This window comes from Mastigoproctus giganteus, chromosome 6, assembly GCF_048544385.1.
Source record: "Mastigoproctus giganteus isolate SK-2022 chromosome 6, ASM4854438v1, whole genome shotgun sequence".
Classification (NCBI taxonomy): domain Eukaryota; kingdom Metazoa; phylum Arthropoda; class Arachnida; order Uropygi; family Thelyphonidae; genus Mastigoproctus; species Mastigoproctus giganteus.
Window position 1 is genome coordinate 188,846,670 of NC_143580.1, and position 17,094 is coordinate 188,863,763.

The 17,094-nt window shown below is 36.7% G+C and overlaps 2 protein-coding genes across 3 annotated transcripts in view; one reads left to right on the plus strand and one right to left on the minus strand.

Moving 5' to 3' along the window:
• Window positions 1-17,094, plus strand: part of Arv1 (ACAT-related protein required for viability 1) — a 494,559-nt gene that overhangs the window by 108,904 nt on the left and 368,561 nt on the right. The gene's annotated exons all lie outside the window — the stretch shown is intronic.
• LOC150084826 (dehydrogenase/reductase SDR family member 7-like) overlaps window positions 1-17,094 on the minus strand; it is a 154,085-nt gene that overhangs the window by 79,979 nt on the left and 57,012 nt on the right. For both annotated transcript variants that reach the window (XM_090375571.1, XM_090375570.1), the window contains exon 5: window positions 7,354-7,400. In XM_090375571.1, coding sequence (XP_090231697.1) covers window positions 7,354-7,400 — 47 coding nt within the window. The remainder of the gene's footprint in view (window positions 1-7,353; window positions 7,401-17,094) is intronic.

Genomic DNA, 17,094 nt, shown 5'->3' on the forward strand with positions numbered 1-17,094 from the left:
AGATTGCTTTATTAATATTTCCATATTACAAAATGTGCCAGATTTTATAGAGTTTACTGTAATAATAATGTATATTTTATTATATATATTCCTAAAAAATCATTATGCAATTATGAAAGCCATTCTTGGATATTTGATCCATCAACTAGTTTACCCTCAAGTTTTGCATCAGTGAATTCTTCGAAGGAAGCTACCTGTATAAGGAATTGAGTTTGTTATTAAATTCTGAATAAAATAACTTAATTTTAATTCAACAAGTGCTTTAACTTGTTCAGTTATAAACTGAATGATGCTTTTTGTCCATTGTAAAAACAGTACAGTAGATGTATACCAAATGTTGCAACACAGGATCAACTCTGGCCCAGTCCAGTCTATTGAGATTTTTTTTTTTTTTTTTTTTAAAACTCTTTTTGACAAAAAAAAAAAAAAAAATAGGTGATGATGAAGCAAAGATATTATAGATATAAATGAGAAAGCTTATCAGCTGAAGAGAATTTCTGTATTAAATAAATTATTCACAGAATATTAAAATTAAAGGAGTGGTCATTGATAATAAATGATTTTAGTAATAAAAAGATAAATTTTTTGGAAAATACGAAATAAATTTTGTAAGCAGTTTTATGGAAAAATGATAGACTGAGTTTATATTTGAAATATTGCTTATCTTTTAAATAGCCACTGGAAAACTATGCAATGTATACACTATCCTACACAAAAATTCATTGGATGCCCTACAATCCCAGGAAATTGGTAACTATGAAATATGAAAACATTTAGGCATATAAAAATTATCAGTAGTCATCCTGGAATTATTTTAAATATGCATGTCAAATGATGAGCACACAGAAAGAGTTACCAGCTTCAAGCCGACCGGGCTAGCCGGGTGGGTAAAGTGCCTACCTAGCAACCCAAAGGTCGCGGGTCCGATTCCCGCCTCGGGCTTGGATCAAAGTACTGCAAAAAAACCTTGGGAGGCGCATTATGGCCACAGAAGCCTATGCACCAACAACTACCCCAAAAAAAAAAAAAAAAAAAAAAAAAAAAACCAGCTTCAGAGAGGAATGAGGGTTGGATGTCATTAAGGGAAAACTCTTGAAAACTTCTGAAAGTGATAAAGCCCAAGAAACCTATAGGTAAAAAGAAATCCAAAGAAGAAAAAATTAGTCAAGAAACACTTGTCATGATGAACCGAAGATGACAAATGAAGAGCAAGAAAAAAATTGAGTATACTGAGTTATGCAAAGCCATTAGAAAGAGACTCAAAGAGTACATAAGAAAATTTAACACAAGAAAAGTAGAACAAGCATTAAAGGCAAACAAAGGATTTAAATCAGCAGCCATGAGCAGTAATACAGAAAGTCAAATGATATTGAATCTGAAGAATAGCGATGGTGTACTTATAAATAGCACAGAAGGCATAATGCCAACAAATAACTTCTTTCGTCTTCTCAACCTCCAACCCAAGCACGGTACTAAGTACTATAGGTTCTAATACCTCTCGTGTTTGGGGTTTACATAAAAAAAAATAATAATAATTCAAATAGCAGAAGACTACTATAGAGAATTATACAAGAAGCAAGGGAATGATGCCAGCAGTAGGAAAGATGGATTGCAAATTAATAACACATACAACATACCTGATATACTTCCTGATGAGGTAGAACATGCATTGGAGAAAATGAAGAATCAGAAAGCCCCGGGAGAAAATGAAGTTACTGTAGAGTTGTTAAAATTGGGAGGAAGAGACATGACACAAAAACTGGCAAGGCTCTTCACAAAATGCATTAGAAAAGTTGTGATGTCTAAGGAGTGGAATAATACAATCATAGTTTTGTTGAATAAGAAAAGAGATAAATCAGAAATTGGAAATTATAGACCAATTAGCTTGTTATCCCAAATCTACAAGTTGTTCACAATTGTCATTACTAACAGAGTAGAAAGAATACTTGATGAGATACTTGTTAAACGAAAGAACAAGCTTGCTCTAGGACAGAATAGTAATAGTGGCATGTGATGCAAGAAAGCAAGCATATGGGTTTATGTAACATCAGCTGGGAAAAATAAAAAATTTGCACAACCATTCTCTCTAAATGTTTGTCCAGTTCCTCCTTAAATTTATTTAGCCTATCAACTTCCACAATGACAGACAGAAGTTTGTTCCAGCAATTAACCACCTGATGACTAAAGGCAAATTTCCACACATCTATTCTACAGCTGTCTTTCCTCAATTTGAATTTATGCCCCCTTAGGTTCGTAATCTGAACAAGTGGAAGAATCCCATCAGAATTCAGCATGCTCAACCCATTCAAGGCCTTATACACCTCAATAAGATCACCTTGCAGGTGCCTAGTCTCCAGCCGCTGCAATTTGCAGAACTTAAGTTTCTCTCTTGGTAAGAGGATTCCTTCATTCCCCTCACCAATCTTGTTGCCCTTCTCTGTACAAGCTCAAGCAAATCTACATCCTTCCTAAAATGAGGCCTCCAGACCTGTATGCAGTACTCAAGGCATGGCCTGACTATTGCCTTATACAGAGGGACAATCACCTCCCTGCTAGCAAATTCCTGTGTATCACTGACAAAACCCCATGACTTGCTCTGGCAACCTGTCTGCATTGCTCAGAAAACTTCATATCTGACTTCACAATTACTCCCAGGTCTTTTTCATTTTCTATCACCCTAAGTGTAGTACCACATAATTGGTACGTTCCTCTGGGGTTACTTCTACCCATATGCAGTACTTTGCATTTGTCAATGTTAAACTTCATTTGCCACTTCTCAGCTCATCTTCCAAAATATTCTAGATCCTGTTGCAGTAGCACACTGCCATTACTGTCATTAACAACCCTGCCAACCTTTGTATCACCTGCAAACTTCGACACTAAGCCTGATATACCTTCATCAATATCATTGATAAATATACAAAATAATAGTGGACCCAACACCAAACACCTCTCGTCTCTTATTCAACCATCCCTTTATCCATTTTAGCAACTTACCCTTAATGCCATACCTCTCCAATTTGTACAGTAGTGTGCAACAGTGTCAAAAGCTTTCCTGAAATCCAAGTATATGATATCAAAATTATTTTTTGCATCCAGTTCCTTTGTAACCACATCATAATATCCAATCAAATTTGTCAGACAAGACTTTCCCTTAAAAAACCCATGCTGTGTCTGAATTATTGCTGCAGTCTTGTCTAGAATTATCGTGCAATGCATCTTTAACCAGTGACTCCATTATTTTACTTGGAACAGAAGTTAAACTAACTGGTCTGTAATTACTCGTGTCACCCAAATATGTTGCTATATCTGTGGGGAAATGGGAGGAATTTAATGTTTGCCAATCCTGTCAAAGGTAAAAACAGCAAAACAGTACAATTTGAGTACAAGAAAAATTAAATTATGAAACCTGCTGTACTGTTTCTGCACAGCAACTTTCCAAAAAAAAAAAATTGTTTGTTTGTTTGTTATTTGGTTTTTAGGAGCATTAGCAACTAAGGCCATATTGTTCCGGTGATATGCGGTTGTCATTAAAAAAAAAAATAAAAAAAGGAAAAAAAATTGTAAAATTGATTATATTTTCACTTTTTAAAAATTTAATTACAGTCCATTCCAGTTATTAGCATTAGCATTAGTAGAGGCATATGATGCAAGAAAGCAAGCTTATTCAGCATCAGCCAAAAAAAAAAAAAAAAAAAACACACACCACTCCCATTTCACCCCTCCATTCGTTCGAAATACCTGTCCAGTTGAGCTTTAAATTTGTTTAGGCTATCAACTTCAACAACAAGTAATGGAAGTCGGTTCCACCAACCAACCACCCGCTGGCCAAAGGCAAATTTCCGCACATCAATCCGACATCCGTCCTTCCTCAATTTGAATTTATGCCCTCTGAGGTGATTATTCTGAGCAAGATGAAGAATCCCATTGGCATTGAGCATGCTCAAACCATTCAAAGCCTTATACACCTCTATCAGATCACCTCGCCGGTGCCTAGTCTCCAGACTCTGTAATTTGCAAAACTTAAGCCTTTCTTCGTAAGAGCAACCCTTTGTTCCATTCACTAATCTTGTTGCCCTTCTCTGTATCCGTTCCAGCAGCTCTACATCCTTCTTGAAATGAGGCCTCCAGACCTGTATACAGTACTCAAGATGTGGCCTAACCATTGCCTTATACAAGGGAATAATCACCTCCTTATCCCTGCTAGAAAAATTCCTGTATATCATTGACAAGACACCATGAGCTACTCTTGCAGCTCGTCTGCACTGCTCAGAGAACTTCATATCTGCCTGCACAATTACCCCCAGGTCCTTTTCATTCTCCACCACTGTCAGTGTAGTACCGCAGAGTTGATACGTTGCTCTGGGGTTACTGTTTCCCATATGTAGTACTTTACATTTGTCAATGTTAAACTTCATTTGCCACCTCGAAGCCCATCTGTTCAACCTTTCCAGATCCTGTTGCAGCAGCATAGTGTCAGTAGTGTCCTTAACAACCCTGCCAACCTTTGTATCATCTGCAAACTTGGACATTAAACTTGATATCCCATCATCAATATCATTCATAAACACCGAAAACAACAACGGACCCAACACTGAACCATGATGAACTCCACTAATAACATTAGTCCACGTTGAGCAGTGTCCATTGATTACCACTCTCTGTCTTCTGCCACTCAACCATCCCCTTATCCATAGCAGCAATTTGCCTCCAATGCCACACTGCTCCAATTTGTGCAGCAGTCTTCCATGTGCAACAATATCAATTATTTGGGACACATCGGGACTAATGCATTTTGGCCCAATTAAGCGACTGCTCCAATTATCCGAAGTTTCATGTAAATAGTTAAAAATACAATGAACCACTTTTTTTACAATTGGTTCACTGTACAATCAAATCACATTATGGCGAACTCAACATAGTAAAGTACCATTCACTATACGATGTGCAGTAATCGCATTTGTGAATTGAATTTTAATTCTATTAAACATAGATTCTAATTAGCGAAAATAGGAGGTATATTATCCACAGACTCTAAAAGCAAAAATATGTTAAGCACAAATTTACCCTTTATTACCTTACCAATTAAAAAAAAATGTGAAAAGTGGAATAATTAATATGTACTGTAATGTGTACGTACAAACTAGTTGACATTTCTGTTCACTGACATTTGTTGGTGGGGGTTAAAATTTAAAACAGTAAAAAGATAAGCAATAACAAAGAACATGGCACACACAACTTGCAAGTAACACAATACGTGCAAATGAGAACCGAGTAACGAGTTACAAAGCTTTAAAAATACAAATGAAGCGAAGATCTGAAAATTAATTTTTTTATATGATTGAAGATTTCATGGAAGTGTAAACACATTTCACCATAATAACCCACAGAATTCCAGCTGTCAGTATTATCGCAAATTCAGTAAGATCGAGTTTACTGTCCGTTTATGATAAATTTCACTAACAGAAAAGCCCAATAAACAGATGACTACTAATTGTTTTATGGTTGTGACCTCCAGAATTCTGACTGAACCACATGGTACCGTCGGAGACAATCGTAGGGTAATCTCCAATGCTGCGGTCTCCTGCCCCGATTAAACGGCATGCTGTCCCAATTAAGCGAAGTAAACCCTGGCTATTTTCTCGATTGGTTTCTGTTTTTTAAGATTTGTCCTAAATAAACGGCTGCCCTGATTAACCAGTGGCCCAAATAACCGGAATCCACCGTAGTAAAATTATTTTATTATTATATATGATAAAAATATTAATTGTATTGAATAATTTATTTTAACTTAAAATTAACTATGTGTAATTATTACTGATATATAATAAATTTAGGGTAGATATTCTTAATGTCTTCTGTTTTTTTTTTTTTTTTTCTTTTGCTGATTGCAGGTCAGTTTACAGATCCAAATAATGTGAGTTGAGTCATGGTTCCAGTTCGTGAGAGTGCAGGTAGGATGCAAGTCTAAATCAATCAATCTACAAAGGAATCTACCCAAAGCCTATTAACAGTGACATGACTAATTACAGATCTGTTAACTTAATGTCTGTTGCATGGAAAATAATGGAATCACTGGTTGAAGAAGTAATACAGGACCACATGGATAGGCATGCAATTATACTGCAATCACAGTATGGATTTTTTAAGGGGTGGTCTTGTTTAACAAATATGATAGGTTACTATGATGCAGTGACCAAAGAAATGGATGCAAAATATAATTTTAATGTCATATACTTTCATTTCATTTCAAGAAGACTTTTGATAGTATTGCACATAAAAGACTGCTGTACAAACTGAAGCAATGTGACATTAAGGGCAAGTTACTGCTATGGATAAATGGATTGTTAAGTGGAAGAACACAAAGTGTAGTTATCAATGTGTGCACTGCTCTTCATGAACTAATGTTATTAGTGGAGTTCCCCAGGGTTCAGTGCCAGGGCCATTGTTGATATTCATGAAAAATACTGAGGAAGGTATGTCAGGCTTGATGTCAAAGTTTGCAGATGACACAAAGGTTGGCAGGGTGGTTAACAACAGTCATCAGGATGAGCTGCTGCAACAAAATCAAGCAAAATTGGGTTGATGGGCTGAGAAACAGCAGTTGAGGTTCATCATGACAAATGCAAGGTACTGCATATAGGTAGCATTAACCCCAGAGTAACTTAACTGTGTAGTAGTACACTGAGGGTAGTGGAGAATGAAAAATAACTGGGGGTAATTGTGCAGTCAGACCTGAAATTCTCTGAACAGTGCAGATGTGCTGCCATGACAGCTCATGGGGTTTTGTCAATGATATACAGAAACTTTGCTAGTAGGGATAAGGAGGTGATTATCCCTCTGTATACGGCAATGGTTAGGCCACATCTTGAGTACTCTATACAGGTCAAGAAGCCTCACTTTAGGAAGAATGTAGATCTGTAGGAACATGTGCAGAGAAGGGCAACCAGACTGGTGAATGGAATATTCAGTTGTGAGTACAAAGATTTTGCCAGACAGTTTAAATAATGTTGGCTAAAAATAAAATTCAAGAAAGGATGGAAAGCCCTCCTACTTTTCATAATCTTGAAATGGCCAAAATAACATTGACTATTTTATTATTTAAAAGTTCTAACTAAGACTGTTTTTTAATAAGTGAAAATATAAATATGAAAATTACATTTTGGAAGTTAAGGCTGCAAAAAGATTTTTATAAATTGTTAATGTTTTTAAGTAATCTAACCCCCCCCCTTATAACAATATATCTGAATGGCAAATAATTATGGAACAATTAAGAATTACCTATTATATAAAAAATATCACACACTTAGATTTAAATTCAAAAATTTCCAACGTTTAAAAGAAGACAACTACCTGTAATGCATGCTTTGATCCGGTATAGGATGCTGAGTTTGGAGCACCTAAACAAACAATACAACTCACAATAGTTAACTCAAAAAGAAACTTTCCGCCAAAGATGAAGATGTGCATTTCATTTATAATTAAGTCTCAAAGTACACATAAGTACAGTTATAATTATAATCAAACTATAATAAATATGAATAGCACCTATACAAAGATTGCTTATGATTTTATTGAAATATTTTAAGGAGAAGGGGGCATCATGGCTGCACATTATGTAAAAAGACTTCTTCAGAACAAAGATGTGAAACAGTGCCTCATACAAAACTGAGGCACTGTTTCGTATTTTTGTATGTGTGTGCCTCATACTTTTGTATGAGGCACACACATACAAAAGTTTACAGAAACTAAATAATGCAATATACAAATCATATCTGAAAAATTTATAAACTGTAACAGTTTAAATATCATTTTAGATGCCTTCAAAAACCTGGAATACTCAAAAATCCATAACTTTCTAAAAATTTTACTAAAAAAAAAATAAAGTATAAATTACAGTGAAATTCCCAGCATCATTAAGTGCTATTGCTTGTGTCATTACTTCCCAAAGCAGCATATCTCCAATGCAAATCAAACTCCATAATGCACGTGTCTTATTAGTTGTTACTAATTTACTGACAACAGCATATATATTCAAAAACATGCATTTTATAAACTTGAAGAAGAGCAAACAGTATTTTTTATTTATTATTTTTTTTTTAACATTATACTGGAAATCACTTTGTAAGTTTTCTTTTCTTTTTTCACTTTTTTTTTTAAGTTTGGGAGTCAGCTGTTCACTACTTTTTTGATTTCAGGCTTGGCAATTTAGCACATTAACCTCAGAAATCTTTCCCATGGCTGCAGAAACAGCAGTCACAGTAAAGTTTCTTTAGCATTCATTCAAGTCTTATGTTGAAAACAAAAACAATTGCTGCTCACTTTTAAAAGTTTATATGATTGTTTAATATTATATATTATATATTGTTTATACAGTTTGTTTAAATGCTTGATTGCTTCAGTTTCATTGCTTGGTCCTAATCACAACTGACAGTAGCTATAGCTGTCAGTTGTGATTAGAAGCAAGCAATGAGAGACACATCATAGCAGAGTTTGAATTATACTGGCACACACGACTTTTGCAAACAGAAAACCATTAGCACAATTTTATTCCCTACAGTTTGAAATTACAAAAACCACTGTCATTTTTTTTCTGTGTTTCAGTTTTCTTCACCGTCATTTTTGTGGAGTTTACAATAAATCAATCAATACAAATGTTAATCGTATTTAGTAGTCACGTGATTGAACCCCGGTCCACTCAAAGAGCATGTGCTATTGCAATCGCACTCTTGGCCACTCTGCTACATCAGGCTTATTAAAATATAACTAGTGCTTAGGAAATTTCATACATGAAAAAAATATATATGTGATTAATAATTAGTTTCTTAGATGATGGAAAATAATACTTTTGAAAAACACAAATATTAGAAGAACATAAAAAATTAAAACCACTACAGGTATATTAATTTGAACCTTCATTCTGCATAAATTTTTAAAGCCCTTCAAATTGTGGTTGTTTATTTGAAAGGTTGCACCTTAAGTCATACTCTGGTTGCTATCAACTTCTAAGCTTAGTTTATAAGAAGATAAGTGATAAAAAACCTAATTCACACAGGTTGGCTGTAGAAAAGGATAGTAAAACTTTCAGTTTCATTTCCCAGAACTGATTTTTCCTTCTTCACTTTGAGCCAGAACTCACTCGGTGATTCTGTTTATTTTGAAAATTGTAGGGCAGTGTCTTGCCATTTTGAATCTTATAAGAAGCTCTTGAAGGCCAACAGTGCTTAAAATGTCTTCAGCGAAATCTTAAATATCAATATAAAATGGTCTACATACCCAACTATATTTAGCCACATCCAGTAGCAAATGAAATCAAAATTTAGTTCTTCCAAATATTTCATAACATTTTTGTCAAGAAAGAAGCAATCTTGTTTTCTTCCATTTTCCTCTTCCACAATTTCAGCTTTTTCTTTTGAAAGCTGTTGTTGTTTTGGTTTTTAGGAGCATTAGCAACTAAGACCATATTCCATATTACTCCGGGATATGCGGTGGTCATTCTCTGACCTTTCCGCATCCTCCGTATTTGGTGGTGATGGGCTCGAACCCCAGTCTAATCAAGAAGCGTGTGCTACGCACTGCTGCTCCTTCCCACCTGGCTACGGAGACGCTCTTTCTTTTGAAAGCTGTCAATTTCTCTATTAGTCTAATCACTGTCTGATCGTGGCTTTGCATCGAAATATCCAACATTGTTTTAGGCAGAAATATATCTGAAAGGTAATAGTTTAATGTCCACTTGAAATTCAGAACCTTAGAGCCACAGAATGATTTTTTCAGACAAAAGTTTTGACCTCACTGCATAATGTCACATCTTGTTGAAGAATATATTTCCTTGTGACAGTCACCCGACCTCAGAGTGATAAAGTAAATGTGTGGGGTCAAAGCCAATCTGACCACATCTGGCTAAAGATCCTGTTGATTAATTACTTTGCTTTTATAAAATTCACAGCCTGAATGACTTCTTTCATCACAATATCCAGCTCCACAAACAGATTTTGGAAGCAAGATTCTCCCTATGGAGAAGAAATGAAAAATTTTCAACTACAGATCCATTTCCTTCACTCTGGCACAAAAGTCAATGTATTCCAAGCATTGCTGATGTACCATCAGTGCACATACTGAAATACTGATCATATCATCCTTATTGAGGAGGGGGAGTACTTTTTTAATAAAAACTTTCCTGTTGTCATAGTAGTCAGTGGCAGGCAAAACAAAATTCTTCATTATCTGTTAACGCTGGATAGCAAATGCATATACAAGCTGTGCATCATCATTGTCATCAGTTGTTTCATCCAGCTGAAGACTGTTCACTTATTTTTACAGCTAGAATCACTTGCTGCTTGATATTATTTGCTATGTCAAAATATACATGTACAAATAAGTATGGCATCACTCAACAGCTGTATCTGTTCAATTTTTTGGCAGTCATCTTTACAACTCATGAGCATGATGTCTATAGCTGCTGGCTTCACTATTTCCTTGCTAACTGTGTGCATCTTCTTTTCTTTTGCAATCTAACTAAATTGTATTTAAACAGAAATCATTCCCCAGACTAGAGCAGCAAAGCAACTTGTGCAGAGTAGTGAAAGTGCTATGGTTGCAGGAGTACCGTACGGGACAATTCTCCAACGCATCACAGTCTAAAAAACTATGCAAAATGCGATATGTTTGCAGATCTCTCTCGAACAGGACATGATCTAGCCATGGAGGATGTCTTTGTGTGTGTGTGTGTGTTAGGTGCAGAGAATATGAAGAAATTAGGCACCAACTCAGGGTTCTGATGGGCATCTATGAGAACTTGAAGGGTCAGGTGGATACCTTTGAAGGAATTAAAATGGGGGCCCATCAAGTTCTCAGCTGCCCAACTCAATGCCCGGGCACACTCTTATGCACCAGATAACACAGTGGCAACCTTCAGGGCAGAATGTGCTGGTCCCACAGGAGCTAGTTATTGTTGGTGACTCAATTGTCAGGAAACAGGAAATATATTGTGCAAAAAGGATAGGTGGAATAGGACCAAGGTATGTCTGCCAGGGCAAAAGTTGATGACGTTGTAGAGCAGATATCATCTTTTAAAGGCACAAAAGGTGATAATGTTATACACATTGGCACAAATGATATTAAGTGTAGGAGAACTATGGATTTACTAAGTACAGGTCAATGATAAAAAAAAGTCAGGAGTTAGAGTTAAATTTTAAAGTATCTGCAATCCTGCCCAGACATGATAGGAGGGAGTATATGATGAGAGCTTTGTCAATCAATTCGGCCCTGGAGAGATTGTGCAAGGCTCATGGGGTAGAATTTTTTTCAGCATGGTCTGTGCTTGTTAACAGGAGAGACAGCTTCTACAGGGATAGGATACACTTAAATAGAAAGGGCGTAAGAATATTTGCTGATGCTATCAATTAATGTAAGTGGGTTAGAAAACTACTAGCTTGGGGGGATTCACAAACTAAAACATTAACAGTAGCCATAGGCAGAGGTGGTAATAATTCTTGCACTGCTTCTATCGGAATGAGCAGCAGCTCAGAAAGCCAGTTGCTGGAGATTTCAGGAACTGTTGGGGGACATAAAACAAATAAATACATGGGCTGTGTTAGAGTAACTAAGAGTGAGAAAAGATGCATGTATACTTGCACACCAATGCTAGGAGTATAGTATACAAATCTGATGAATTTGAAGTGCTGGTTAAGACATCCAAGTTGAATATTGTTGGAATATCAGAAACTTGGTTCCACTCAGATATAAGGGATGGAGAATTGGAATTTGGGGAGCACAATGTGTACAGAAAGGATAGAGAGGATAGGAACAGAGGAGGGATTACGTTGTTAGTTAAGAAACAAATAAAATCTAAGGAAGTGCATCCAGTTGACAAAGATAGACTGCAATGTTGAGTCAGTTTGGTGTTCATAAGCACTGGGAAGCAAAAATGAGGGTGGGAGTTTGTTATAGGCCTATTGACTCTGATGAGTACAATGAACAATTATACAGAGAAATAAAGTGGGCCAGAAAATCAGTGTCTCTCATAATGGGGTATTTTAACTTTCCAGATATAGACTGGAACTTGTGGATTGGTCACTCGCACACTATCAAGGCTTTTGTGGATTTATTGAATGATTGTTTTCTACAGTAGCATGTTAGAGAGGCAACAAGAGGGAGTAATTCTTGATCTGATTATCAGCAGTGATTATTCATGCATTAAGAATTTACAGGTAAAGGAACCACTAGGTAGCAGTGATCACATTGTACTTATGTGGGATATACTTAAAGATGTAACTACCATTAGGGGTAAAGGGAAGGGTTTTTGTTTTCGTAAAGGCAACTACTGTGGTCTCAGAAATTTTTTAGGTTCTATACAGTGGGACCAACTGATGATGTTACCAACAGCAAATTCTAAATGGGAAGCATTTAAAGAAGTAATCTTGGAAGTTACTAGGCTTTTTGTTCCAAGTGAGAAATACTGCTCTAGGTTCAGGTCGAAATGGATGTCAGATGTACTAATGAGACTCGTGGCAGAGAAGAAAAACGCATGGAATGCACATAAACTGTCAGACGTCACAGAAGCCCACGGTAGATACAAGCTAGTCTTTAATCAAGTCACAAAGAAGGTTAGGTAAGCAAAGGCAAATTATGAAAAATCTTTCGTAAAGAATGCAAAGACTTCTTTACTTACATAAACTCAAAAAGGAAAGGGATGAATCAGATTGGTCCACTTGATATCAATGATTTGACTGTAGATGATCATTTTCAGATAGCTGCCAAACTAAATGAGTATTTTGCATCTACACTCACACACATGAGGAGTTATTCAAGGAGGAGTGGGCCAGATGTTTATCAAACTCTAACAGGCAGTTAAATGATTTTGTAATAACTGAGAGCAAAATGGAAGAGAAATTGTTGAAGTTAAACATAGATCCCATCCACCCAAGGCACCTTGGGTGGATGGGATCTATCCAGTTATATTAAAGGAAGTAGCAAAGGAAGTAAGCAAACCCTTAGCCATAATTATCAGAGAATTCTTGGATTGGGGGGGGGAGGTCCCCAGGACTGGAGATGTGCAAATGTATCTCCAATTCACAAAGATGGATCAAAGGGTGATATGAGTAATTACAGACCTGTTAGTTTGACTTCTGTTCCAGGGAAAATAATGGAGTCACTGATTAAAGAAGCAATGCAGGATTATTTAGACAAGACTGCAGCAACAATTCAGATACAGCATGGGTTTGTTGAGGGAAAGTCTTGTCTGACCAATTTGATTGGATACTATGATGTGATCACAAAGGAACTGGATGCAAAAAATAATCTGGATATCATATATTTGGATTTCAGGAAAGCTTTTGATACTGCTGCAAATGGAAGACTACTGTACAAATTGGAGCATAGGGCATTAATGGCAAGTTGCTACAATGGATAAAAGGATGGTTGAGCAGGAGAAGATAGAGTGGTGGTCAATGGGTACTGCTCTACGTGGACTAATGTTATTAGTAGTGTCTCTCAGGGTTCGGATTCGGGCCCATTTTTGTTTTGTATATTTATCAATTTTAATGATGAAGGTATATCAAGCTTAATGTCAAAGTTTGCAGATGATACAAAGGTTGGCACGGTTGTTAATGATAGTAATGAAAGTATGCTGCTGCAACAGGATCTGGAAAAGTTGGTTAAGTAGCATCTGAAGTTTAACACTGACAAAAAGTACTGCATATGGGTAGCAGCAAACCCAGAGAAATGTATCAACTATGTGGTGTTACAATCAGGGTAGTGGAGAATGAAAGAGACCTTGGAGTAATTGTGCAGTCATATATGAAGTTTTCTGATCAGTGCAGACAGGCTGCCAGAGTAGGAGTCTTGTCAATGATATACATGAATTTTGCAAGCAGGGATAAGGAGGTGATTATCCCCTTGTATAAGGCAATGGTCAGGCCACACGTCGAGCACTGCATACAGGTCTGAAAGCCTCATTTTAGGAAGGATCTAGAGTTGCTAGAATGAGTACAGAGAAGGGCAACAAGACTAATGAAGGGAACCAAGAGATGCTCTTATGAAGAAAGGCTTAAGTTCCGCAAATTGTAGCTTCTGGAGACTAAGCACCTGCGAAGCGATCTGACTGAGGTGTATAAGGCCTTGAATGGATTGAGCAGGCTTAATGCTGATGGGATTCTTCCTCTTGCTCAGATTACAAACCTGAGGGAGCATAGATTCAAACTGAGGAAAGACAGTTGTAGAATAGATGTGTGGAAGTTTGCCTTTAGCCAGCGGGCAGTTGATTGCTGGAACAAACTTCCAACTGTTGTTGTGGAAGTTGATAGTTTAAATAAATTCAAGGCAGAACTAGACAAACATCTGGAATTAATGAATTAGTGAATTGGGAAGGTTTTTTTTTTTTTTTTGGCTGATGCTGTATAAGCTTACTTTCTTGCATAATGTGCCTCTGCTAATGCTAATCTATCATGCGATATGAAAACAAGCCAGGGTGACTTGATACCCAGAATCTATACCCTATTGGGTGGAGTATTGAGTCGCTGCTGTTTAATTTGTTGTTAAAGAAATTAAGGTATGCATACACATGTTGATTTGCATGTTGTGTGGTGGTGAAAAACCCAGACCAACTCATAGGGTAAATGCTATTCCTCCCTCTGTTTGAAATTGGCTAACTAAAAGACCAAAGAGAACTTTTGAAATTTTCCTCAGTTGGTGACTGAACTCAAACCTCTCCGAACAAGTGACAAGTTGTGAAACCACTATACTCTCATGGAAAACTGTAGCATGTGGCAATAGGAGATGATTTCCAGAGTTGGATCTGTCGTGATGCCAAGTCTGGCCAGTGGTGGTCATTTCGGCTGATATTCTGGCAGTACTTCAGAGGAGAGAGTCTGCAGACCTGGACCTTCAGAGGCAGCATTTCTGTTTGTGAAAGTCTATCTTCTCCTCCTGCAGCAGTTGGGAAAAGATAGTGGTTCTTGAAGACACTTGGCCAGTTTGGGGGATAGAGTATTTGCCTTTATTCCTGTTGAAGTTTGAAAAGGTCTGACTTGTATCTGCCAGGTCTCAACAAACTCGCTACATTTTTTGCTGTGGACAACTGCTAAAATACTGCAGTTATAGTCATTGACTGCATAACATCAATAATTTCAACAAGGCTCTCCCAGCCAATCTGACAGATCTGCCAGAATATCAGCCCATATAACCAAGATCATCCATAGCCACTACCAATGGACTTCTCTCTTTCCCTCCCACTCGATGCCACCACAGTTCTCAGTTCAAGAATTATCCTCCTATAAAACAGGCCATACTCTTGTAGACTGTCTCAATTAATTCATCAAATTTATTTAATATACTAGGATTATATTAAAGAAATTTGATGAATTTGAAGTGCTGGTGAAGATATCAAAGGCAGATATTGTTGGGATATCAGAGACATGGTGTCACACAGATATAAGCAGTGCAACATTGGAATATGGGGGACTACAATGTGTACAGAAAGGATAGACAGGATAGGAAAGGAGGAGAGGGTTATGCTGTTAGTCAAGAAGCACATAAAAATTAAAGGAAGTGCCTCCAGTTGACATAGATGGATAGTGCAATGTTGAGTCACGTTGGTGTGACATAATCACTGGGAAAGCAAAAATGAGAGTAGGAGTGGTTATAGGCCTAATGACTCTGATGAGTACAATGAACAATTGTACAGAGAAATAGAGTGGGCCAGTGAATCAGAACGAGAACGTCTTATAATGGGGGATATTAACTTGTGGAACATCTTATAATGTGGGACATTAACCACTGGAACTTGTGGATTGGTCACTTGTGTACTAGCAAGATTTTTGTGGATTTATTGGATGATTCTTTACTACAGCAACATGTTCAAGAGGCAATCAGAGGGAGTAATACTCTTGATCTGATTATTAGCAGTGATTATTCGTGCATTAAGAATTTCTTAGTTAAGAAAAGGAGGAATTACCTCTATGATGTCTTGTAGGACACTTCAGTGCTGATATTCTCTGTTATTGAATCAATTATACAGATAGTTTACATGTATTCCACACACCCTTGTAGACAGTCAATGATTCAATGCATCACAGAATTGGAGGCCTGTGGACCCCAAAATACATCCAATCACCAACCCTAATCTTTGAGTGTTATTGTTATTTGGTTTTTAGGAGCATTAGCAACTAAGGCCATATTGCTCTGGGGATATGCGGTGGCCATTCCCTGACCTTTCCACATCCTCCGTATTTGGTGGTCACAGACTCGAACCCCGGTCTAATCAAGAAGCGTGTGCTACGCACTGATGCTCCTACCCACCTGGCTATGGAGATGCCTATCTTTGAGTGAGAGAATACAATACATCCGTATTTTAAAAACAATTTAAATGCTTTGAAACCAAATAAATAATGAATCCATACTTTTACTACTTTGAAAAGAAATAGTAAAACATAAAACACATTAAGAATCCTCTGAAATATTAAGAAACTAACAAAATTCTTTAGTTTCTTAATATTTTAGAGGATTCTTAATGTACTTTCATGTTTTAATATTTGTTTTTAAAGTGTTAAAAGTATGGATTCATTATTTATTTGCTTTCAAAGCATTTAAATTGTTTTTAAAATATGGACATATTGTATTCTTTCACTCAAAGATTAGGGATAGTGATTCGATGTATTTTGGGGTCGTGCTTGGGGTCTGCAGGCCTCATATTCTGTGATGATCATTGATTTTGTCAACAAGGGTGTGGAATACATGTAAACTATTTATATAGTTGATTCAACAATGGAAAGTATCAGCACTGAAGTGTCCTGCAAGACATAATAAAGGTAATTCCTCCTTTTCTTAACTAATTAATATATAATGTAGAACATATTGAGCCTTTGTGCTCTGTTATCTATTAATTAAATTAAGAATTTGCAGATAAAGGAACCACTAGGTGGCAGTGATCACAGCGTATTGATGTGGGGTTTACTTAAATACATAACTACCATCAGGGGTAATGAGAAGGGTTTTTGTAAAGGTTACTACAGTGGTCTCAGGCAGTTTTCAAATTCTATACAGTGGGATCAACTGATAATGTTACCAACAGCAAATTCTAAACGGAAAGCATTAAAG